At 51.9% G+C, this 23026-nt stretch overlaps 1 protein-coding gene across 1 annotated transcript in view; it reads left to right on the plus strand.

Annotated features, from left to right (window-relative positions):
- ESYT3 (extended synaptotagmin 3) overlaps window positions 1–23026 on the plus strand; it is a 46106-nt gene that overhangs the window by 9157 nt on the left and 13923 nt on the right. The window contains exons 2-12 of the mRNA XM_068547330.1: window positions 9896–9937; window positions 11302–11436; window positions 14857–14933; window positions 15049–15115; window positions 15727–15816; window positions 16306–16361; window positions 17785–17905; window positions 19830–20000; window positions 20695–20777; window positions 22586–22634; window positions 22875–22964. Coding sequence (XP_068403431.1) covers window positions 9896–9937; window positions 11302–11436; window positions 14857–14933; window positions 15049–15115; window positions 15727–15816; window positions 16306–16361; window positions 17785–17905; window positions 19830–20000; window positions 20695–20777; window positions 22586–22634; window positions 22875–22964 — 981 coding nt within the window. The remainder of the gene's footprint in view (window positions 1–9895; window positions 9938–11301; window positions 11437–14856; window positions 14934–15048; window positions 15116–15726; window positions 15817–16305; window positions 16362–17784; window positions 17906–19829; window positions 20001–20694; window positions 20778–22585; window positions 22635–22874; window positions 22965–23026) is intronic.

Genomic DNA, 23026 nt, shown 5'->3' on the forward strand with positions numbered 1-23026 from the left:
AGAGGTGGAAGAACGGCCCCAGAACTGTTGTCCCAATTGGCCATTTAAGTTTAATAGCAAAAGACTGGTTAATGATAACAATGCATCGTAAAACCTTCAGAAGGAAAGGAGAATGTTTTGTGGACCATTTGTTTTGTGTGTGGCAGTTTTAAGTTATTAGTTTTTAAAATCAGTACTTTTTTTTTTAAATTATTTATTTATTTATTTATTTATTTATTTATTTATGGCTGTGTTGGGTCTTCGTTTCTGTGCGAGGGCTTTCTCCAGTTGCGGCAAGCGGGGGCCACTCTTCATCGCGGTGCGCGGGCCTCTCACTATCGCGGCCTCTCTTGTTGCGGAGCACAGGCTCCAGACGCGCAGGCTCAGCAATTGTGGCTCACGGGCCCAGTTGCTCCGCGGCATGTGGGATCTTCCCAGACCAGGGCTCGAACCCGTGTCCCCTGCATTGGCAGGCAGAGTCTCAACCACTGTTCCACCAGGGAAGCCCCTAAAATCAGTACTTTTTAATGGAAACAACTTGACCAAAAATCTGTCACAGAATTTGAGACCCATTAAAAAAGTTTAATGAGAAAAAAAAAGAAAGAATGCCCTTTGGGGGACTTCCCTGGTGGTCCAGTGGTTAAGACTCCGCGCTTCCAGTGCAGGAGGTGCGGGTTCGATCCCAGGTCGGGGAGCTAAGATCCCACATGCCTCATGGTTAAAAAACCAAAACATAAAACAGAAGCAGTATTGTAACAAATTCAGTAAAGACTTCAAAAATGGTCCACATCAAAAAAAATCTTTAAAAAAAAAAAGTCCTTTGGAACAGAGGCGTGAGGCTTTCTTTTTTTTTTTCCTAGCAAAGAGGGTGTGTACCTGGGTCTTTGTACATGTGTACATGTGATTCTGTGGATGGGTCTGTAGTTGTGCGTGTGTGTGTGTCTGTGTGTACATGTGTCTTTGTGTGTCTGTGTATATCTTGTTGTGTCTGTCTGCATGTGTGTGTGCACCCACCTCTGTATGTCTGTGTGTCTCTCTGTGTCCGTACACACCTGCTTCCACGGGAGGAGCCACCGTCCCTGTGCGAGGGAGCGAGCAGGATTCACCTAGTGACAGGCAAGCTCTGTAAGTGAAGCTCTCCAATCCCCCTGCCTGCTGAGAGGGTCTGGTGGCCAGAAGCTCCTGTCCAGGCCTCTCACACCCCAGCCCATCTGTGGACCCCACCCCCCAAAGGGATGCAGCTGTCACTCTGGCTCCATTTCCTCAACTGCTGTGGGATCATTTTTCCTAAAGAGTTAAAGAAATAAAGCACGTGACCACCTAAAGGGAAGCACCGATGTGGGCCATTTTGGTGGTCTCTGCTAGTCTGGAATTCTTAGACTCGGTTTGATTTCCAGTCTTTCTCTCCTCTCTAAGCTGTCATTACCACCACTCTCTTGACAATGTCTAAAAACGCCGTCATTAAATTATTAGCCCACTTTGCCTGGAAGGCTTTGACCCAAGGGCACTAAAAGCAGCATGACTGTGTTAGTTTAGGGAGGCCTTAGATGCGGGCTGAGGCCCCTGCTTGTTGAAACTTCCCCGAGGGCTCCTGCAGGAGGAATAGCAAGCATCTGAGATCCTGGTGATTTGACCACGGCCCGACAACTTTCGAATTTTCCAGGCCTGCTTTGGGGAAATGCTCATACCTGTACTACGTCAGTCAGAAGAGTGTTCATGTTTCTATGGAGACGAAACTTCAAGAGCTCTGTCTCCATTTAGAAGTAGATTTTTGTCCATTATCTCCGTGATTGTAGATGCTATGGGCATCACAGGAATGAGCAGCTTCATTCCTCTCAGTCCGGAGAAACCTGAGGCTGCAGGAAGGGAGTGAGGACACCTAGGGGCAAGGGCATTGCCTCAAGCTAGGCAGAATTGTGATATTGTGTTTTTCACCTGTTAGCTTTTGCCTCCCTTTGCTCTTTGTGGTCCAAAAGATTTGTCAAAGAATTGAGGGCCATAGGCTGCTGGTAGGAATTTGATGTTCTCCTAGGAGTGACAGCTGGAAACACAGGCTGTGACTCTCTAGCCCTGGTCAGGAACCCCAGGGAGCAGAAAAGCCACCTAGTTCCAGGGCTGGAACAGGTCCTCTGGCCTGGGGGGCCCTGTGTGCTCGTGCTTCCACATCCTCCACTGCCAGGATCAGGACGAGCTGGCGAGCTTGTGAAAGATGCAAGTTTCCAGGCCCCAACCAGGAATCCACATTTTCACCAGCTCTCCAGGTGGTGTTTTTATACAGAAAAGTTTGAGAATCGCTCAAACTCAGAGTCTAGCCCTTTGCACTGCCTGGTGGTGTGAGCGTCTCTCTTCCTAGCTGGTCCCAAAGACACCCGGCTACCCCCAGCCTCATGGGAATTGGTACAAAAGTGACTTTAGGACTCAGTCTGAGAGTGAGCCATGTGGCTTCTTTTTCTGCCTTCCCTTTGTTTACCTGGCAAGGGAAAGCCACAGACAGAGGCTCTGACTGGGCCGCTTTGCCCCACCTCACTGTGGAGCTCCTGCATTGGGCAGAGTTTCCCGTGGTGCCTCACGGGCATTGGGCCCAGCCTATCTGTGGCTCATTATCTGGGGGCACAGATCTCTCAGCCAATCAGCGGAGGCCAGAGAAACAAGAATCTACGGGGTCCTTCCCCCTCCACCTCAACCACTTTCGCTGTGTTATCCTCTTCTCATCTTCCGTTCCGCCTTCTCAGTGGTCTCCCAAAGTGCAGAGCAGCAGGCACTAGGAGACCCAGGGGATTTGCCGGGCTTTGGGTCAGAAATGGACACACAGCCCACGTGATCTTGTTCTTGGCATGTACCTGAGGTCAGAAGTGTCAGTGTTAGTACCTCTGACGTCTGTACAACTTCCATCAAGAATCACCATTTCTGGAGCATTTACTCTGAGTCAGGAAGGGTACTGAGCACCTTACGTGCATTGTTTTATTTAGTTTTCTCAGGAACTCTGTGAAGTTGGTAGTATTGTACCCATCTTGTGGTTGAGAAAACTGAGGTTTAAAGCGATGGAATTTTAAATGCAAAAGGGATAGGTTAGAAAAACACTGAGAAATGGACTTCAAATGTTGACATTTCAGATGGCTTAAGCTTAGGGAGGGGAAACAGATGAGAAAAAGATTTGAAGGCTGGGCTCAGGTGAGAAAATCTGAGTTCTGGTCGCCTGATTGATCTTGGCAAGTGCTAGTCTCTGAGCCTCTCCTCATATGTAAAACGGGGATAATTGCATCTTTGCTGTTCACTTTATACAGCATGAGGAGGATCAAATGAAAGTGTCTGTGGAACCCTTAGCTAGAAAGCATGGCGTGCTGGTGAAGGCTCAGGTCCCATGAGGGCAGTCCTCTGTCCAATTAGACTTTCTGTAAGAGAGGAAAACAGTGGTATGTAATGTTTTCTTAAGAGGAGTGAGTGGTGGAGTGGAAAAGCACAGACAGACCTAGATCTGGGTCACAGCTGTAGCACTCCACAGCTGGTGATTCTAAGTAACCTCTCAGCCTTAGTTTCCTTATCTGGAAAATGGGTCTAATAAGGGATTAAGATGAGTATTAAACAACATGAGATAACATGAACTCAAAAAGGCTGAAAGTAGGATGAAAAAAATACAACTGGGTAACTTTGAAGCAAAAGATAGCTGTAGTAGCAATTTTCATCTTAGACAAGATAGACTGTAACTCGGATATATCTTTAAGACAAAGAAAGATGTTATATGCTCATTAAAGGAGCCATAATTAAGAAATAATCATCATGGCCATATATGTACTGCATAATATAAACCTGAAATACAAACCAACAGCTAATAGAACTGCATAGAGAAGTAGATAAATCAGCAGTTTGGCTTGAAATTTTTCATATATTCCTCTTTGAACATGGAAAATCAAGTAGACAAAAAGTAAGCAAGGAGAAAGACTATTAAAAGGAAATGATTAATAACTTGATCATACATGGAACAACCATAGAAATTAATCATGTACCAGGCCACCAAGGAATTATCACTATATTCCAGTGAATTGCCATCCTACAGATTGTTCAGATCATAAAGAAATTAAATTAGGAAACAAAAATAGGTATAGATATCTCGTGCATCTAGATATTTTAAAATATTACTATTGTAAAAAATCATTGTTTAAGAGGAAGTCATAATGGAAATTACAAAAACTGAGAGCTGAATAATGATGGAAAAACTGTTAAAAATTGTAAGGGAATTTATAACTTTGAATTTATCATGAAACAAGAAAAACTGAAAATAAATGATTCAACTCTAAAACTCATAGAGTTGACCCTAAGAACATAAAAGAACAACAGATTTAGATCAAAGAAATAAGAAGGAAGGAAGGAAATGATAAATATAGGGATAAAAATGAACAAAAAAATTTTCAAATAAAGGTAAAGGGGAAAGAAAATTATTAACAACTGAAGTTCATTCTCTCAAAAGATTAATATAATAGGCAAAACTTTGTCAAGCTTGATCATGAAAAAAATAGAAAAAGATGAAAATAAAATATAGAATGAAAAAAGGTAGAAATAACTACAGATATAACAGATTAAAATAATAAAATATTGTAAATGACTATATATCAAGACATTTGGAAACCTGGATGAGCTAGATACATTTCTAGAAAAATACAAATGCCAAGATTACCAGACTAAGATCAGTAGACCTTGAATACACCATTAACCTCTAAAGAGAGACATGGTAATTTACCACCCCCAAAAGTCTCAGGCTAAGATGGTTTCAGAGGTAAGATAGACTAAATTCCATCGATCAGATAATTCCTATATTTACAAGTTGTTTCAGAAAATAGGAGGATAAGGATAGCTGTCCCACTCATTTTACAATTTATCATAAAATCTTTATACCAAAACCAGATAGGAATTGTACAAGAACAAAAGCTGTAGGTATCACTTTGGATCATTAGTGTATAAAGCCTAAATGAAATATCAGGCCAGCTAAATATTTCAAGTAGGGTTTATCCCAGGAACTAGAGACGGTTCTGTTTTAGAAAGAAATATCAGTTAAGTTGACCACATTAATGGATGAAAGGAAAAAAAAATAACATGATTATCTCAATAGATATGAGAAAGTATTGAATATAGTTCAATACCCATTTATGAGAGCTCTTGGAAATTTAGGAATTGAAAAGAACTTCCTCAGTCTGATAGAGGCTGTCCTCCAAAATCTATAGCAAAATTTGTGCTTAATGGAGAAACTTTCTTTTGTGGTCAGGCACCAGACAGAGCAGCTTGCTATCACCAGTGTGCCTGCATAGTACCAGAGGACTGGCCAAGAGAAACAAGTAAGGATAAGGATGGGGAGCGGAAAGAAAAAACTGTTATTATTTGGAGATTATAAATGTATGTAAGTTACCTATGAGAATTAACAAACAATTAGAACTAGTAACAAATTTCAACAAAAATTGCCCAGAAAATGAAATACCATTTTTAATAACTATAAAACCCACAAAGTAATCTAACAAAAAATGTACAGGACTTTGGTAGAAAAAAGGTTATGATCCTAAATGTGAATACAATCAAATGTGAATAAATAAAGGGAAATATTCTGTTCATGGATGCAAAATGTAGTAAAGAGATCAGTCCTCCCACAAATTAATCTATATATTCAGGAATACAACAATCAAAATCTCAGGAGGATTTTGGCGGGGAGACAGACTGACAAGATGATTCTAAAATTCATATGGAAGTATAAATACCTACTATTATCTAAATCAGTTTGAAAAAGCAAAAAGAGGGGAATCACCCTACCCAGATCATATTGTGAAGCCATAGAGATTAAAACAGTGTGGTACTGATGCAGAAACAGGCAAACAGACCATGGAGGTCAATGCCAAGTCCTGAAACACACCAAAGTACACATGGGAAGCTGTTGTGTGAGGGAAGTAGCTTCACTAGTTAGGAGGAAACATGGGCTTCTATCTTTTCCTCCCTCCCTCCCTCCCTTCCTTCCTTTTTTGTATGTCATTATAAAATTGCCTTAGTGAAAATAGAACTACCATACGACCCAGCAATCCCACTACTGGGCATATACCCTGAGAAAATCAAAATTCAAAAAGAGTCATGTACCACAATGTTCATTGCAGCTCTGTTTACAATAGCCAGGACATGGAAGCAACCTAAGTGTCCATCGACAGATGAATGGATAAAGAAGATGTGGCACATATATACAATGGAATATTACTCAGCCATAAAAAGAAACGAAATTGAGTTATTTGTAGTGAGGTGGATGGACCTAGAGTCTGTCATACAGAGTGAAGTAAGTCAGAAAGAGAAAAACAAATACCGTATGCTAACACATATATATATGGAATCTAAAAAAAAAAAAAAAGGTTCTGAAGAACCTAGGGGCAGGACAGGAATAAAGACGCAGACATAGAGAATGGACTTGAGGCCATGGGGAGGGGGAAGGGTAAGCTGGGACAAAGTGAGAGAGTGGCATGGACATATATACAGTACCAAATGTAAAATAGCTAGTGGGAAGCAGCCGCATAGCACAGGGAGATCAGCTCGGTCCTTTGTGACCACCTAGAGGGGTGGGATAGGGAGGGTGGGAGGGAGACGCAAGAGGGAGGGGATATGGGGATATATGTATACATATAGCTGATTCACTTTGTTATACAGCAGAAACTAACACAAAATTGTAAAGCAATTATACTCCGATAAAGATGTTAAAAAAAAAATTGCCTTAGTGAGAGTGTGGAGAGAAATTATACGCCTATCTCACCTGCTATAAAAAAATTCCAGACAGATTTTAAATGCAAAAGCTAAAACACAAAGCCAGTAGATAAAAACATAGAATAACTCTGAGAATTTGGAGTAGGGAAAGGTCCGGATTATAATGGGCGAACAGACTCATCTGTCTTCATGGAATTGAGGAAGCACTGGGTGTGAGCAGTTGCTCCGTGAATGGCAGCCTGTCTCATTTCCTTCCCTGGTCCAGAGCTTACTCAGGGGCAGTCACAAAGGAGGTGGCCCGGCTCTTGTGTTGGCTCCCTGGGGAGGGATGACATGGCTGAGATTCGGACCCAGGGAGGCCCTACAGGTGCCTGAGGCAGAATAAGGTGTCTTGATGGTCTCTTATTTTCTTTGTCTGAATCGCTGCTCTGGTCAGGGGTTCAGACTCACTCTCTGGGGGAATCTCTTAGACAGGAGCCTCAAATACAGGCATGGGTGGCCAGGAGAGACCATGACACCGTCCTCAGAGTGGGCCCTGGGCATTCCATTGCTGTCCTCAATGTCAGGGTGAGTGTGGGTCACTCTAATGCAGGGTTGGGCAGGTCATTGGTACCTCACATCAACCCTGACTGAACTTCAGGATCACACCAGGAACTTGTTAAAAATAAATTGGAAGGCCTCGCCCAGGTACACCCTGATTCAGTAGACGTGAGGCAGTGCAGGAATCTTCGTCTGACTAGATCCCAAGTGTGGGCAAAGGTTGGACCCACCAAGCTGGATCACCTTTCCAGGGTTCAGCAGATCAGAGCTTCTCAGCTTCCAGGGGTGAGAATCACCTGGACGGGGGTGCAGAATGTTGGAAGGGGTATGCACATAGGGTGTGCGGGGACGGGATGGGAAGTGCAGTGTTAGGACGGAAGGAAGGGTGTGAGGGGTCCAGCCAGTAGGCTTGGGCACAAGAGGAGCGGAGGCACCAGTGACAGCCCCACTGTAACCAAACTCTCCCCTTTGTGGGGGTCCCCCTCCCCCTGCCTTGGTGCTGATCCTGTACTGGAATAGCCTGTTAATTGCATGCTTCCTTCACCAGCCTGAGAGCTCCTTGAGGACAAGAACCTTGCATTCGTTCATTCCTGCATTCATTCATTCCACAAATAGTTATTAAGACATTCATACGCCAGGGACAGGCGCTAACAGGAAGCACGGCTGAGTCAGCCACCAGAGCTTGGGGTCTGGTAAGGAGGCAGGTGGAAGCCCCAGCGGCTCTAATAGGTGTGTTGAAAGCTGTGATGGAGAAGCAGCAACACACGCTAGGGACACCTAGCCCCAGCCTGAGCGATCTGGAAAGGCTGCTTGGAAGAAGGGACGTCTAAGAGGGCGGTGAATGGAGCAATCAACGGGGAAGAAAGAGGTCTGTTTCAGACCCACGTGCAGGAGCTTTTACTTTAGTGCTGGGCAGTGAGTGTAACGGAGCAATGGAAGGGTCTCACGCTACACTTGGCTGGTTCCCAGCATGCGACCTGACCCAGGGTGGCTGCACGGCATGTGTGGTGAGCTGGCCGGGCTGACCCTGGCTCCTGCCCCCCTACTCCCCCCACGATTCCCTTCTGTTCCTGGGCTGGGCTGGCTCCCCTTCTGGGAACCAGGCAGTAATTTTCTGGCAGCACCTGGGAATATTAGACGCTTCTCCAAGTTGGTATGGGCCACTGCCCAGAGGTGGGGAAACTGAGGCTGGGAGAATGGCGTGATGTCCCAGGAGTCTCAGAAACGCTGAGCTCCTCTGAACTGTCAAGGCTGTTAAAAACTGCTCCTGAGAGAATGAAATCTCTCTCCGTCTCCTCCTGGGCGAGCGGCCTAGGCCTAGGTCTGCGTTTGGGCCCTCGGGGCATCCCCGGAACTAGCTCAGGGCCTGGCACTTGGCAGGGCTGCACCAGGTGTGTGAACTGCATGGACGCGTTTACTCAGTCCCTGGACAGCGCGCCTTCCGAGCCCCCAGGTGGGAAGGGCAGGCCCTTTCTCCACCTTCGGAGGTCCCAGGCCCACCGTGAAATCTGATCCGGAGTCGGCCTCGTCTTCCTCCGGGGACTTGCGGCAGGGTGACAGTGATGGCCGCCCCTTCCGTTTTACTGACCCGTGCTCTGTGCCAGGCACCCATACACTCTTACTCTGTCCATCCCAGAAACCCTGGTGGTGGTGCAGGGGGCCCTCGTCGGGGCTGGGTAGTGCACTCAGTAGACATATTCCGAGACTGAGACTTGTGGGGAGGGGTTCAGCACCCTCAGAATCAGGTTACGCGACGGTTAGGCGACAGGATTGTCAATTCCCCTCAGGGACCTCCCCCACCTCCCCCCGCCCCCCACCGCCCAAGGGATGTGGCGGGACTCACCCAGCAGGCCCTGGAGGGAGCTGTGCTGTGACCATAGGATCTGGCCCAGGGGCCTCCCTGCCGGGGACGGGGGTGGGGGGGTGGGGTGGGGCTTGGGGGGGCCCCTGAGAGCCGAGGAGGGGCACGTCCACTCCCCAGTTGCCCCTGGAAACAACACGGTGCCCTTTTTGGCCTTTTATATTGGCACCAGTTACCTCTGGAGTCAGCACAATCACAATATATTAAGTGAAAAAAAGCAGCCTGCAGAAAAGCACTGTGACCTCAATTTCTGTGAAAACTACACATACTTGTTTCTGGAAAAGACTGGAAGGAAACGCATCAACCTGGTAATGACAGTTATCACCGGGCGGCATTCTCTCATAAAATATTTTCCCTTTCGTTTAGCTGTATTTTCTAATTTTTTCTACAGGGGCTATGATTACTTGTGTCATTAAAGAGAGTAAGGGGGACAGAATCTGCAAGAAGCAAACTCGGGCGTCACCCTGGGGAAGGCCCGGGTTGGGGTTCTGCACTTCCACTGGGAAGGCGGGCTAGGGGCGAGGGGAGGGCGGAGGGTAGCCGCAGAACTGCCCCTCTGTGCTTTCTGAGCCAGGAGCTGGCGGCTGAGGCCAGGTCAGTGTCAGGGCGCACGTGGGCGCCTTCGGGCTGGCTGCCCCCCGCCTGGCCGCCTGCTGCACCCCTCCTGAGGGCGGGCCGGCTTCCAGTTCCCAGGGTAGGTCGGTGCAGCTCTGTGCTGGGGAGTGGGAACCCAGCTGGTCCCGCAGGGCGGGCCGGTCTCAAGTCTAACTTCCCCTCGGGGCTTCTGTTCCCTAGATCCACTTCCCGGATGTGGAGCGGGTCGAGTGGGCCAACAAGGTAAGGCCAGGGCCTGGGGGCAGCGGCCTCACTCCAGGCTTCGTCCTCCCCCGCAGCCCTGGCTGAGTCACCCGAAGCCTGGACGGGGCGGGCAGCGCGTGGACGAGGCGGTCCTGGTGGGAGCCCCGCCCGGGGAGGAGCAGAGGTGGCCCTTAGTCGCTGGGGTGGGGGCCTTCTGCCTGTCGCTTGCTCTTCCCACCCTCCGGGTTCTTCTCATCACCAATGACTTTCTTTTCTAAAAAGAAAATATTTTTTATTGTGAAATTAATGCCTGGCCACAGCAGAAAACTTAAAAGTACAGAGAAGCACAGAGCAAAATGCAGGCCTCCAGTGGCCCACCAGGCCGAGATCAGCGCATCCTGGGGAGAGGAAGGCAGTGATTCGGGATTTGACAGCAGCTCCTAATCACCCAAGCACCCTGGTGATTAGGGAACCAGGGTTTCGCCTGGTTCCCAGCCCGGATCTGGCAGCACTGGCTGTGCAACCTCGAGCATGTTGCCTAATGTCTCAGAGCTGGTTCCCTCCTTTATGCGATGGGAATAATGATGGTCCCTGCCTCATGGGGTTGTTGTGAGTATTAATGAGGTAATTAAAACACCACAATGCCTGGCTCATCGAGGCCTGAGAGGGATAGGGGCGTTAAACCCTGAAACTGCACTTCCTTTAGGCTCCTCTGATTAGGGTTTGTAAAGGGGGAGCTGCCTCTTTAAACTAAGGCCCAAGTCACAGAGATGGAAGAGGCCTTTGCCCCAAACAGAACATATGGGCTGCTCTCCCGCCACCCACTCCCCCTCCCCGCTCCTTACCACTCTCTGTTCACCATCTTCTGCCGCCAGGTTCCATCTCTCCACCACCTTCCCTCTCCCCAGGTCCTACACTTGGTTCCCAGCACCGTGAGTCATCCTGCTGCAGAAATCAGCTACAGGCAGGCTTTCCCAATTGCTAGAAAAAAAATTAAATCCACAGGAAACAATTTAAATTTCTCTTCTGTGGCTTTTTTTCTTTTCTTTTCTTTTCTTCTTAAACCTCTGGCACCTGCTACTTCTTGTTTACACCACAGTGTTGTTCAGGTAGCTTATGTTTTAGCGCAGAACTAAAGGGCCTCATCATATTAAGTTTAGTGAGTGACTATTTCATGGTGGGCTGCAAAACGGCAGCAAATCTTGGGATCTATCTGTAAGAGTGAGAACCACGGCTGTAGTTATCTGATGTCTGATGGACAGATGGACGGATAGGTGGGTAGATGGGATAGGGGGTCAGGCAGGCAGATGGGTGCTGCAGCATAAGGGCCACCCCTGGGCAGCCATGGGTCTGGGGCAGGGGGCACAGACCTGACCACCAAAGGCCTCTTCCTGTCCTCCCAGATCATCTCCCAGATCTGGCCCTACCTAAGCGTGATCATGGAAAACAAGTTCCGGGAGAAACTCGAGCCCAAGATCCAGGAGAAGAACGTGCACCTGAGGACCTTCACCTTCACCAAGCTCTACTTCGGACAGAAGGTCAGAGCTGTCTCAGGCAGGGCAGCCGGACCTACGATGCAGGCTCTTCCCCAGCCCCTGCCAGGGGTCACTCACAGGGGACCCATTCCCCACCTGTATTTCCCAGCCTCTCGGCCTCAGGATAAACCCCTCAGCCCCTAGTCCCATCACCACCATCTCTACAGGTTCTGGGGAAGCCTGGCTCAGAGAAAAGGAAAAGGAGAGGTGGGAAATAATTCCACTCTTCTTAAGCAAAATTTGGAGAACATGCCATGTGGTGGAAGCCAGCCTGACACAAAGACGTACGAGTCACGCTTCCTAAACTCAGCATCAGCTGGGGAGAACTCACCATCGTGGAGTGGGATAGTCAGTGCCTCAAAGCAGTGACTGATTCTCTACCAATTGGTTGATGCTGGCTATCCGTGTTATAAGCCCAGGCTAGTTCTGTGACGATACTTGGTGACCCAGGATAAAAGTGTGTGTGTTGAACACACCTAATGTCATGTCCCTATTCTAGGCTGCATTTCCTATTCCAGCCTCTTGCCCCACTCTTTCTGCCTCTCAGTGCCCCACTGATGTAAAAATCTTATTTTGATCATCAGAATATGCATACCCCAGGCAGAGCCGCTGTGAGCTCCATCACCCCGTAAATCAGAGGCACTGGCATCTGGTCAGCTCCAGAACAAGCAGATGTAGAGGGCAGGCCAGCCTGATGAGAGCTGTCTGCCAGCCCCAGGGTGTGTGCCCCCCTAGCCTCCCGAGTGGGGGCGGATCAGCCTTACCTGAGCACTGGAGGTTCTGGCTGAAGCCACTCAGACTCTGCCAGGACTCGCTTGTCCCAGCATCTGTTGGCTCATTTGTTCTTTCCCTGTTTCACTCACGTATGACTTCCTGAGCACGGCTATGTGCAAGGCAGTGTAGAAAGAGATGGTGTGGCTGTGCCCCTGCCTTCAGGAAGGTCCCTGTCCTGTCGTGGAGACAGACGTATAAACTGGTGGGTGATGGACACCGACATGGCAATGCATGCACGACGTGGAGGAACGCGTGGCTTCAGGAGTGGAGGGACGTGGGAGTGTGGTAGTCAGGGAGGACTTCTGGGAGGGGTGGTGTCTGAGTTGGCGTTTGAAGAACTCAGCAGACAAAGGATCAGGAAGCTTGCGGACCGCTGTGTTTATAGCAGAGCCTGCCTGGCCAGGCTGCTTGTTGGGTGGTGATGCCTGTGGGACAGTGGTCCCTTGCTGGTGGCAGAAGCAGGCAGGCCTAGTGATCTCAGAGAGACCGCAGTGAGCGGTCCTGAAGCGAGATCTTAGTTCCCTGGCCAGGAATTGGACCTGGGGAGCCTGGATGAAAACCAGGAATCCTAACCGCTAGACCACTGGGGGCTAGAGGCTAGAAGCAGTGGCCCTCACTCTTGCCCCCATTTGAAAGCAAGAATGTTTCAAGGAGGCAAAAATTGTAAAAACAGGTACAAAGTTTATTATCAGAGACACAGCATAACATGTGAGAGAGCACACGGAGAAATTGTTTGTTTAAGGCAGAATCAAGGCAGAAATACACACCCAGAGAGAAAGGGGGTGGGCATCCTCCCTAATGAGGAGGAGTGCGGTAAAGAGGCGGTTAAATCTTTTTATGTAGGGCAGTTCTTCCTGGTCTTTGTTTACATTTGGCCAATGGTCTCATTTCTTTTCCCACATCTGACTGGTCCTAGGACCCTCCCCAAGATGCGTGCGCAACTTTTTGCTAAGATGGATTCCACCGCAGAGGACTGTGGGTGCATGTCCACACTTATTATGGGGGGGCTCCCCCTCCCTTTTTGACCCCCAAGGAGCCTTCCTGCGCATGTGCAGACAGAGAAGTTTTCCTTGACCTCAGGACTAGTCATCTTATCTCTTTACTTCAGCAGAACTCAGCTCTTGCCACTAACTTTGTCCTTGGAGTGTCTGGGGAAAAACAAAGCTTCAAATTTACTCCGCTTGACAAACACCAGCTGTCCAGCCAGGGGCCCATCCATCTCCCATCTCACTAGGAGTGGCTGATCCTGAGAGATGATTTTCACCCTGTCACGAAAACCTGGCGGGGCTGGGGGGGGACCTGCAAGTTGACCAGATGCCCCAGCCCTGCAGGAGAAATAGCTGGCTCCTGGTCCTGGATTCAAAGCCCTTCGTGTCCTGGCTCCTCCCACCCTTCTTAGCTCTCCCATCCCTCTCCTCTCCACTGTGGAGGAAGGGGGGGGGGGCATCACAGAGGACTTCCTCACGTGACCTTCCTGGGCTTGGCCAGGCTCAGTGCGCTCACTACACCCACTCCCTTCACGCCCATGAGTGTTTCCTGCTTCCTCTGATTCCCACGTCCATGCCCAACTCTGCTCACTGCTGTGATGACCTTGGGCCAGTGACTTAACCTCTCTGAGCTCCAGTTTCCTCATCTGTAAAAGGAAAGGACTCACTTCTAAGGGTGGTTGTGAAGCGTGACTAACAGGCCTGGCGTCAGGGCCACTCTGCGTGGGTGGGTGAGCAGTGCTCCACGTGGGGCACCTGACCAGCCTGGTGCCCCACACTCACTGTGAGCCCTGAGCCAGGGCCGCCCTGCCTGGCACAGAGGAGGTGCTCACAGTGGTTATCCCACCTCTCTGCGGCGGGGCCTCCAGCTAGGCAGCCTTCTCCAGGGCTGGTCTCTGCAGATGGGGATCTTGGGGCTGGCTGAGCTTCCACAGGTGCCTGCAAACCAGCCCCCAGCCCAGGAGCAGACTTCAGGCTGGGGCAGGTCAGTGACAGGCCCCTTCCTCCTCCCGAGGCTTCTGCTGGTTTTTCTGGGTCTTCTACATCAAGCCAGGTGCTGTGTGGCCTGAAGCTTCTACAATTCTGGGGACCCTCTTAAAGAAAAAGAATTTTAAACTTGAAGTGTAAAACCAGGACAAAAATGAATGTTGAATAAATATGAGAACGTATGAGAAAATAAATCACAACAAGTTGTCCTTTTAAAAAAGCTGACATATCACACGTATCACAAACTCTGGGAAAAGTTACATAATCATTTACATGAACTGTTCAACATATCCCTGTAATACTTTTTTTCCTGTATTTTTGGCTCCATACTCTTTGATAACCTTTTCATGTGACAATGCATTTGTAAGCATCACTTTCCATGGAGAGAATAGAAGGATAATAGAATCTTTCCTCTAGTGTGGTTGATTGAATTTTTTTCTCCAACATTTTATTATGAAAAATTTTTGTTTGTTTGGAGAGGGAGGTATCAGGGTGCCAAGGATGGGCAGGGACTGCAGGGTGGATTTCTGCTTTCATGCCTCATCCCGGGAGTGCAGTGGTCACGTTGGTTGTTGTGGACGAAGCGCAGCTCTGGGCAGGGAGCCAGCAGCACCCCGCCCCCTGCCCCCCCGCCTGCAAGACCCCTGCTGACCCAGTCCTCTGGCATCTCTTCCAGTACCCCAGGATCAACGGCATCAAGGTGCACACTAACCAGTGCAACCGGAGACAGGTGGTCCTGGACCTGCAGATCTGGTGAGCCCTCGTGCTCCTGGGCTTGGGCTGGGCTGCACTGGGCGAGTCTCCCAACCTCTCTTGAGTCGTGGACCTGCCCCTCCTCTCCACCTTCCTTCTCCCTCCCCACTTTCAGCTACATCGGGGACTGTGAGATCAGCGTGGAGCTGCAGAAGATACAGGCTGGTGTGAACGGGATCCAGGTGGGTGGAGCCCGGCGTGACTGCCTCCAGGTTGGGGGTCAGGGCAGGGGAAGCGGGCTTATGCTGGAGGAGGCTGCAGTGGGGGTGTTGACACCAAGCACAGAGGCTGGTACCAATCAAGGGACTCCAGGCCCGAGATCACAGGGCCAGGAAGTGGTGGCTGGGCTTCACCACCCCGCTGCTCAGGACAGCCCCACGCCTGCCTCTGTTCATCAAATCCCCCTGCCAGAGAGGCTTCGACTGCCCTGGGAAGTGAGAGGCTCTCTTTATGAAGCGATGCAGAGCCGGTGCTGAGAAACTGAGGTGGATGGAGGAGATAGAGCTATTTTATGGTAGGAGTAGAGGAGCTGAGCTGGAGCTGGAAAGCACTCCTGGGTCCCGGCCATGGTCAAGGCTACAACCCCCCGGCAGCAAGGCAGTGGGGGCCAGCTTGTGGCCCTTGGGAACCGGCAAAGGGGTGGCAGCTGCACGCTGGCTTCTTTTCCCCGAGTGTGGTCCCTGCTGTGATGGCAGGTGGCCCTGACATCTGGGGATGGCTCGGGCATGAATGAGCAGAGCAGGTGCGGAAAGAAGGGCGGCTGAGGTCCCTCCCGGCCCTCTGTGCTGTCCAGCTGCAGGGCACGCTGCGGGTCATCCTGGAGCCCCTCCTGGTGGACAAGCCCTTCGTGGGAGCTGTGACCATGTTCTTCCTTCAAAAGCCGGTGAGTCCCAGGACGAGGCGGGCTTGCCGCTCCCTGTGGGCCGGCGCTCGCCCACTGGGTCCAGACACTGGGTTTGAGCCCAAGAACAGACGCTGCCGAAGCCCACCTGGACCCCTCATGTCATGTGCTCCCTAAGGCGGCCTGAGGTGCTCGACTCTGCTTCCCCCGAGCCCAGGAAACAGCCTGGAGAAGTGGCTGAGGTCACAGAGAGGAGGCTGTAACTCAGAGCCCTCGGATGCCAGGCTGGCCTGTGGCCGTGCCCTCGGGCCGCTCCTGTGGTCCCGGCGGAAGCAGCCCGCCTGACAGCCCTGGTCCCGAGCAGGACTGGGAGGCGGCCTCACCCGCCTCGCCCCCCCGCAGAGGGCGCCCCCCCCCCCCGTTGGCTGAATTCTCCGTGGGGGCGGGGGCGGGGGTGGGGCCCTTGGCAGAGGGTTCTCAGCCTGGGCTTCTGGTTCCTTCCAGCCTAACGGCCTCCCTCTGCCCCTGCAGCACCTGCAGATCAACTGGACAGGCCTGACCAACCTGCTGGATGCGCCAGGAATCAAGTAAGTGCCTGTGCGAACCGCCAGGCCAGCCCGAGGTGGGGCCCTCCGGGCCGTGCAGCCAGTGACGGGAGCCACACCGTGGCTGTGCCCTCCCTCTCCCTCTCTGCACGAGGAGAGGGGTTGGCAGCTGCCCCCTCCAGAGGGATAGCGTTGGTGTATTTGGAGTGACGCCATCAGGTGAGATGTCCTAGAGGAGGCCACGTGGGCTAATGAGGGGCGAGCGCAGGCTCTGGAACCAGGCCAGCCAGACCAGGCTCCTGGCCCCCCCTCAGCCACTGTGTGCCTTTGGACAAGTTACTTCACCTCTCTGGGCTCTTCCTCAGTAAATGGGGAGCCTGGTTCCTCTGTCTTGAGGCCCCTGAGAGAACAGTCAGGTATGTGCAGTGCTGGCACAGTGGGTGTGGATACACACGAGTGTCCTCCTTGTTCACATCCACTCTCTCCCCAAGTGTGTGTGAGAAGCCCAAGTGGCTTCCGCCCAGACACAGACACTGGCATGGGAGGGGGCAGCTGTCACAGCAGAGGCCAGTGAGGAGGAGCTGGTCTGGGCAACCCACCTTCCTGGGGCTGGTGTGGTGCTGCGCTCAGAGCCTCAGGCCCCTGAGAGAAGCAGGGAAGGGCTCCAGCCCCGTGTGGACACACCTCCCAGGAGGGAGGGACAGTGGACCATCCAGGGTAGCCCCTGGCTGGCTCGCCAGGCCCAGCAGCTGTCCCCACCTGCGGGGAGGATCACTCACTCCCTCACTGGGGACATTCCCACTGATCTTCACCCCCTGGGCACAGAGAATCCAGTCATGCATTCTTTCACTTAGAAGATATTTCCTGAGCACCTACTGCGTGCCAGCCCTGTTCTGGGCACTGCCCCTGTCTCCCTCTACTGGCGAGATAGAGTCAGGCAATAAAGAAGGAGGATTTCAAGGTGATGTCAGAGAGTAGAAGGGCTACAACAGTGAACACATACCTGGCATTTACTGGGCACTAAGCACTGTTCTCAGCACTTTACACGTATTAACTCATCCTCATAACAACCCCAGGAAGTAGGCATAATTATCCCCATTTTAGAGATGAGGAAACTAAGGTCTGGAGACATCAGCGACTTTCCAAGGTCACGCAGCTTGTGGTTGATGGAGCCAAGATTCTAACCCAGGATCCATGTCCTCGCTCTTGGCTACAATACTGTGATGCCTCAGAGAACAAAGCAGGATTGGGGTGGGGGGGCTCAGGGGTGGTCAAAATGTACACCCTACATCCTCCCCCTTACCCCCCATCCAGGCAGGCTGGGGTCAGGGCTGCTCTGTCCCGAGATGGGCCCACCTGCCCCCAAGCTCTGCTCCTGGTTCCAGCTCCAGGGATGGGCAGACGGGCAGGTGGCCTGGGGGAGGTGGTGCCACCCTCCACAGCTGTGCGTGCCCACTGTCCCCAGTGAGATGTCAGACAGCCTGCTGGAGGACCTCATCGCTGCCCACCTGGTGCTGCCCAACCGTGTGACTGTGCCCGTGAAGAAGGGGCTGGACCTGACCAACCTGCGCTTCCCTCTGCCCTGCGTGAGTACCCGCACTGGCCGCAGAGCACTGGGCCCAGAGCTGAGGGACAGACGGGCCAGGGAGATGCACCCTCAGATGGCGATGCTCATTTCCGCCCTGTGAGGGCCTGGCATCCTATTTTATGGCGCGAAGACTGAGTCTCAGGAAGGTTGAATGACTTGCCCAAAGTCACCCGTCTTGGGAGGGAAAAAGCCCAGGGAGCATTCCTTCCTGGATCCTGGTCCCCCTATGTGGCCTGTGTTGGGGACTGTGGGCAGTCACACTCACTCCTGGGAAACTCTAGGAGCCTCCCATTCTCCCTTCAGGGACAGGAGGCTCCCATTCCATCCTTTGGTGGCAGGAAGAATGCTTACGTCTTCTGGGAAGGAGCCAGGACGTGGGGCTTCCTTGGGTGCCCAGCCCCACTGACCCCAACCGTCCTGGGAGCTCAGGAGGCCCCTGAGGAGGGGGCCGGCCCTCAGGGCTGCCCTCAGGAGGACAGCCACACGGCCTCCCCGCAGAAGGTGCCTGGCCGTGGGGCTGGGAGTCAGGGCCTCAGGAGACGGGAGAGTGCCTATTTTTACCATCAGAGCCAGGTGTGAGGCATCAGGCTACTCAGGCCACGCAGGGGTGACGCATGGCCCTTACCCCACACTGCGTGTTTAGCAGTCTCAGTACAGCACCGTCACCTACCTCATAGCTACTGCAGACATTCTGTCCTTAGGGCATATCCCACTAGAGATGTACTGTCAAGTGGCTACAATTTAAACTCACTTGGAATAGTTCCTCTCTGTGTGTCTGTGACAACAACTGGCCATGAATATTTACATTGATTTGTTTCCTTCCATTTTCTGTTTCTAGAGTTTAATTTTTACCTTAACTTCCTTTTACAATCATGTAAAATATTTGCACACTTCTAAAGGCCAGTGTGAAAAACAAATTGTACTTTAAGGAGTCTAGCTTCTACCACCTAGTCCCTCCTCCTCCAGTATTTTTCATTGTTTTCTGATATGAGCACATACACGCGTTGACGGCTGTGGGTACGCATCTGATTACACGCATAGTCCCCCTTTCTTGGATGGGTGGCAGCAGGCCACAGCTCTCCTCACCTTGCTGTTATCATGCATGTGTCATGAGGGTCACCCCATGATAGTGTGGTACGTGGTACTCCACCACGTGAATGTACCGCATCTATTCCACCAGTTCTCTACTGATGGACGGCTGAGCTGTGTCTGGTCTTCTGATATTTCCAATAGCGCTGTCATGAAGAGCCTTGTCCATATCTTTTCATATGTTTGCCAGTACGTCTTTAGGATAGATTTCTAGACGTGGGATTGCTGGGTCAAAGGGCAAATGCATATGTATTTACTGATATTTAAAAGAAATAGTTCTAGGCCAGAGGCCTACTGGCCCCCTGAGCTGTGTTTTTCCTGGTTCTTGTGCTCTGTTCTGACTTGTGACATAGCCTAGGGCGTTGGGAGTGGGGTGACTCAGTGCTGGGGCCTTTACGAGCCCAGGGACCCCCTGCCAGCAGCAGGCAGCGGCCACAGGGGTGTGTACACCTGGGTAGTGGGAAGAAATGACCCCGGGCCTGAGTCTACGTGTAGGCTAGAGAGGGGCTGGAACGCAGGAGGAAAGCCGCTCGGGTGGCGTGGCAGTTGGCACAGGACGAGGAAGTGGCCGCAGTGGAACGGGCCCTTCACGGGGCAGGCTGGAGGCACGGAGGGGCGGGAGGGCCGGGGATGTGGCCGGGCATCGTGATGCAGTGGACACAGCCCTGGGCCCTGCCGTCCCTTGCTGCGTGGCCCTGGCCAAGAGGCTGTCGTCTCTGGCTTCTGTCTCCCTGTCCAGACACGGGGAGGGTAAGGTGGGGCTGGGGCTCCGATGTCGGGGGCTTTGAGGGCCTTAGAAACAGCTGTGAAGCCCGGGCTGGGGCATCTTCCAGGGAGTCATCAGAGTCCACTTGCTGGAGGCAGAAAAGCTGGCCCAGAAGGACAACTTCCTAGGACACCAAGGCAAGTCAGACCCCTACGCCAAGGTGAGAATCGGCCTGCAGCATTTCCAGAGCAGGACCATCCATAAGAACCTGAACCCCACCTGGAACGAGGTGTTTGAGGTGAGGGTCTCCTTAGCGGCTCCCGGCTGCTCTCCATGCCCTCCAGGGCTCCACTCTGGGTGATTCTGTCCCAAACAAGGGAGGGCCCTGCCTTCATGGTCCTCACACCCCCACGGGCAACACTGGGCCACAGGCGTGGCCCTTGGGGACAGGCTTCCAGAGGTGGGCCGCTCTGGCCCCTGATGGAGGGCCAGCCTATAGACAGATTCCTACGTCCCTTCCCAACCAGAGCTGGCTTTGTTGGAAGTTTTCAAATCAAATCAAAGAAGCTCAGGGGCAGTTCTGCCCCAGTCCTCTCAGCCTCCCCTCCCAGAGCCAGACACCGGGAGCCTGAAGTTCTGCCTTAAGTTCAACCACAATCCTTATCGTGTGAAGGGCAGGCCCACAGGCTGTTTGAGTGTTGCAGTTCGGAAGCTGCAAGCCCCGGGCAGAAAACACAGCAGCCAGCATCCCGAGCACCCACCCTGCCCACAGGCTTGCACAAGCTGCCTCTAATCCTCCGCACCCTGCAAGAGAGGGCATCACTCCCTTCTTACAGGTGGGGTTCTCCAGGCACTGAGAAGGGCAGGAACCTGCCCGGGGCTTCTAGCTGGCAGGTGGCAGAGCTGGAACTTGGCTCCCCTGGGGTCATGCTTGAGGTCTGCTTCATCAGGCGTTGTGGCCTGCAGGTCAAGGCACCTCTCTTTCCTTCCAGTTCACAGTGTATGAAGTCCCTGGGCAGGACCTGGAGGTGGACCTGTACGATGAGGATCCTGACAAGGATGACTTCTTGGGCAGGTGAGGAGGAGGGCCGAGCTGCGCCTGGGGGCGCAGGGCTCTAGGCCTTGAGGCACAGGTACCCCTGCTTCCACCGCCCAGGGCCCTGCAACCCTCGCTGCACTCTGACGTGGTGACTGTACCAGGCAACCAGTCCCATCATTTTGCACCGCTGCCACAAACCTCCCCCCAGATGCCTCCCGAGTGCCCAGCCCTGAGCCCCAGCCCTCTGGGGTATAGGGAGGGCCCCGACGTTTGTGTACCGTGGGCTCTGCTTTCTGTGCTCCTCATAATGCACCCAGAGTCCCCGTTTGGAGCAGTGGGCAGGGCCAAGGCTGGCATGGATGGCCAGGCCCCCGGTACCCGGGAACCGTCTGTTCACTCTGAGCTGGAACTTGGCTCCCCTGGGGTCATGCTTGAGGTCTGCTTCATCAGCCGTTGTGGCCTGCAGGTCAAGGCACCTCTCTCTCCTTCCAGTTCATAGGAACACAGAGCCTCAGGGCTGTGAGAGGATTGAAATGACCGGCGTGGGGGCTGGCTATCAAAACTCTAAATTTACATGTGTTTTGGTCCAGCCATCCCAATTCCAGGAATCTCCTATAAAAGCATTATACCTGAAATGTTTATTGCAGACCGATCTGTGGTGACAAACCAAAAAAGCTGGAAACGTGAATGTCCAGAGTCAGAGGACATTGCCTGAGTGTTTCAACAAATTTGTCACTGCCAAACTACAGAATATCCCGCAGCTTTTAAAAATGATGAGTAGGATCTATGTATGTTGACCTCGAGGATATTCATTTCTATCTAGGGAAGTAAGGGAAGCAGTTGGGAGTGACCTGAGCAGTTGATACATCTTTCCAGGGAGGATGGACATGTATGTGTGTTCGCATGTGCTTGTGTGGATGCCACACCGCTGCTCATCTTAGAGGCCGGGGTTAGGAGGCAGCAGAAAAGAGAGTTTTACCCAAATCTTCTTACTCCTAAATTTTTTAGCTTGTTTCCGTGAACAGGTGATTTTAAAAAATAGAAACAAAACAAAATGGGAGGGGAACAATCTGACCACCTGAGAAATAGCTCACCACGTTACTTATCATTTTTAATTTTTCCTCTTAATGAAAGGAGTTGTGAGAAAGGAGTTGTGATTTTTGTAATGTTGCAGATTAGAAGTGTGTCTTGTGGTTCGTGTTTTAGGTAACTGATTTCAAGTGTGTTTTGAGCTCAAGCACATTTCTAACAGATACATGGAATTAATTTCCCCTCTGGCTCTCAGGACCCTCCAGTTGGGCTTGGGTCGGGCGAGGCGGAAGGCACGCCGTGAATGTATTACCGCCTCTCACACACATGCCAACTATACGTAGCCCCGGAGGGCATCTGGGCCAGTTTTGGAAATGGAGGGGCATTTTGGGTTATTACAATGACTGCGGGAGGTGGTGCCACTGGCATTTAGAGGACACAGGACAGGGAGGCTAAATTCCTGCAATGCATGGGCAGTTCTGCACAGTGAAGACTCATCCCAGCCCAAATGCCAATAGCACCCTCATTGAGCAATCCAGAGCCAGTGTGTCCAGCAGTGTCTGCTTATTCCCCTCTGGGAGCAGAGCCGCCTGCCTGCCCGGGCAGCATGCCCAGTGGGAGCAGCCCCGATGGTCAGACAGTCCTTCCTTTGCTTGAGCTCCAAGTGGTCTCCCATTCATTCTTGGGATGAATAAGGTCCTCTGTCTTGAGGGTCCCACTCAGATATTTCAAAATAGATTTCAGAGTGGGCCTCCACGCCCGCTGCTTGTCCTGCCTCTGGGCTGAGCTGACTTTCCGCTCCCTGTGTATTCCAGCCTGCAGATCTGCCTCGGGGACGTCATGACCAACAGAGTGGTGGATGAGGTAGAGTTGGTGCCTGCAAACCCCTCCTTGTGGACAGCATCATTTCCATCCCGAAGTGTAATACTTCTGTCCTTCCATAACCACCTCTCCTAGTCCAGAGCCTACCCTGTCTGGGCTGGTTCACCTCTTCCCTGAAGCCCCTATTAGGGCCCTGCTGGGTCCCAGAACTGAGCTGCCTGAAGAGAGTCAGTAGCGTCCCACTGGCCCCTTCCCCAAGCCCTCCTCCCCCTCCCCCTGCAGTGGTTTGCCCTGAAGGACACAAGGAGCGGGCAGCTGCACCTGAGGCTGGAGTGGCTTTCACTGATCACAGACCCGGAAGCTGTGATGGAGGTGAGTGCGGGCTGTCGGGCTCCCTGGCAGAAGGGTGGAGGGGGGAACTTGCGGCAGTTCTG

This window comes from Eschrichtius robustus, chromosome 6, assembly GCF_028021215.1.
Source record: "Eschrichtius robustus isolate mEscRob2 chromosome 6, mEscRob2.pri, whole genome shotgun sequence".
Classification (NCBI taxonomy): Eukaryota; Metazoa; Chordata; class Mammalia; order Artiodactyla; family Eschrichtiidae; genus Eschrichtius; species Eschrichtius robustus.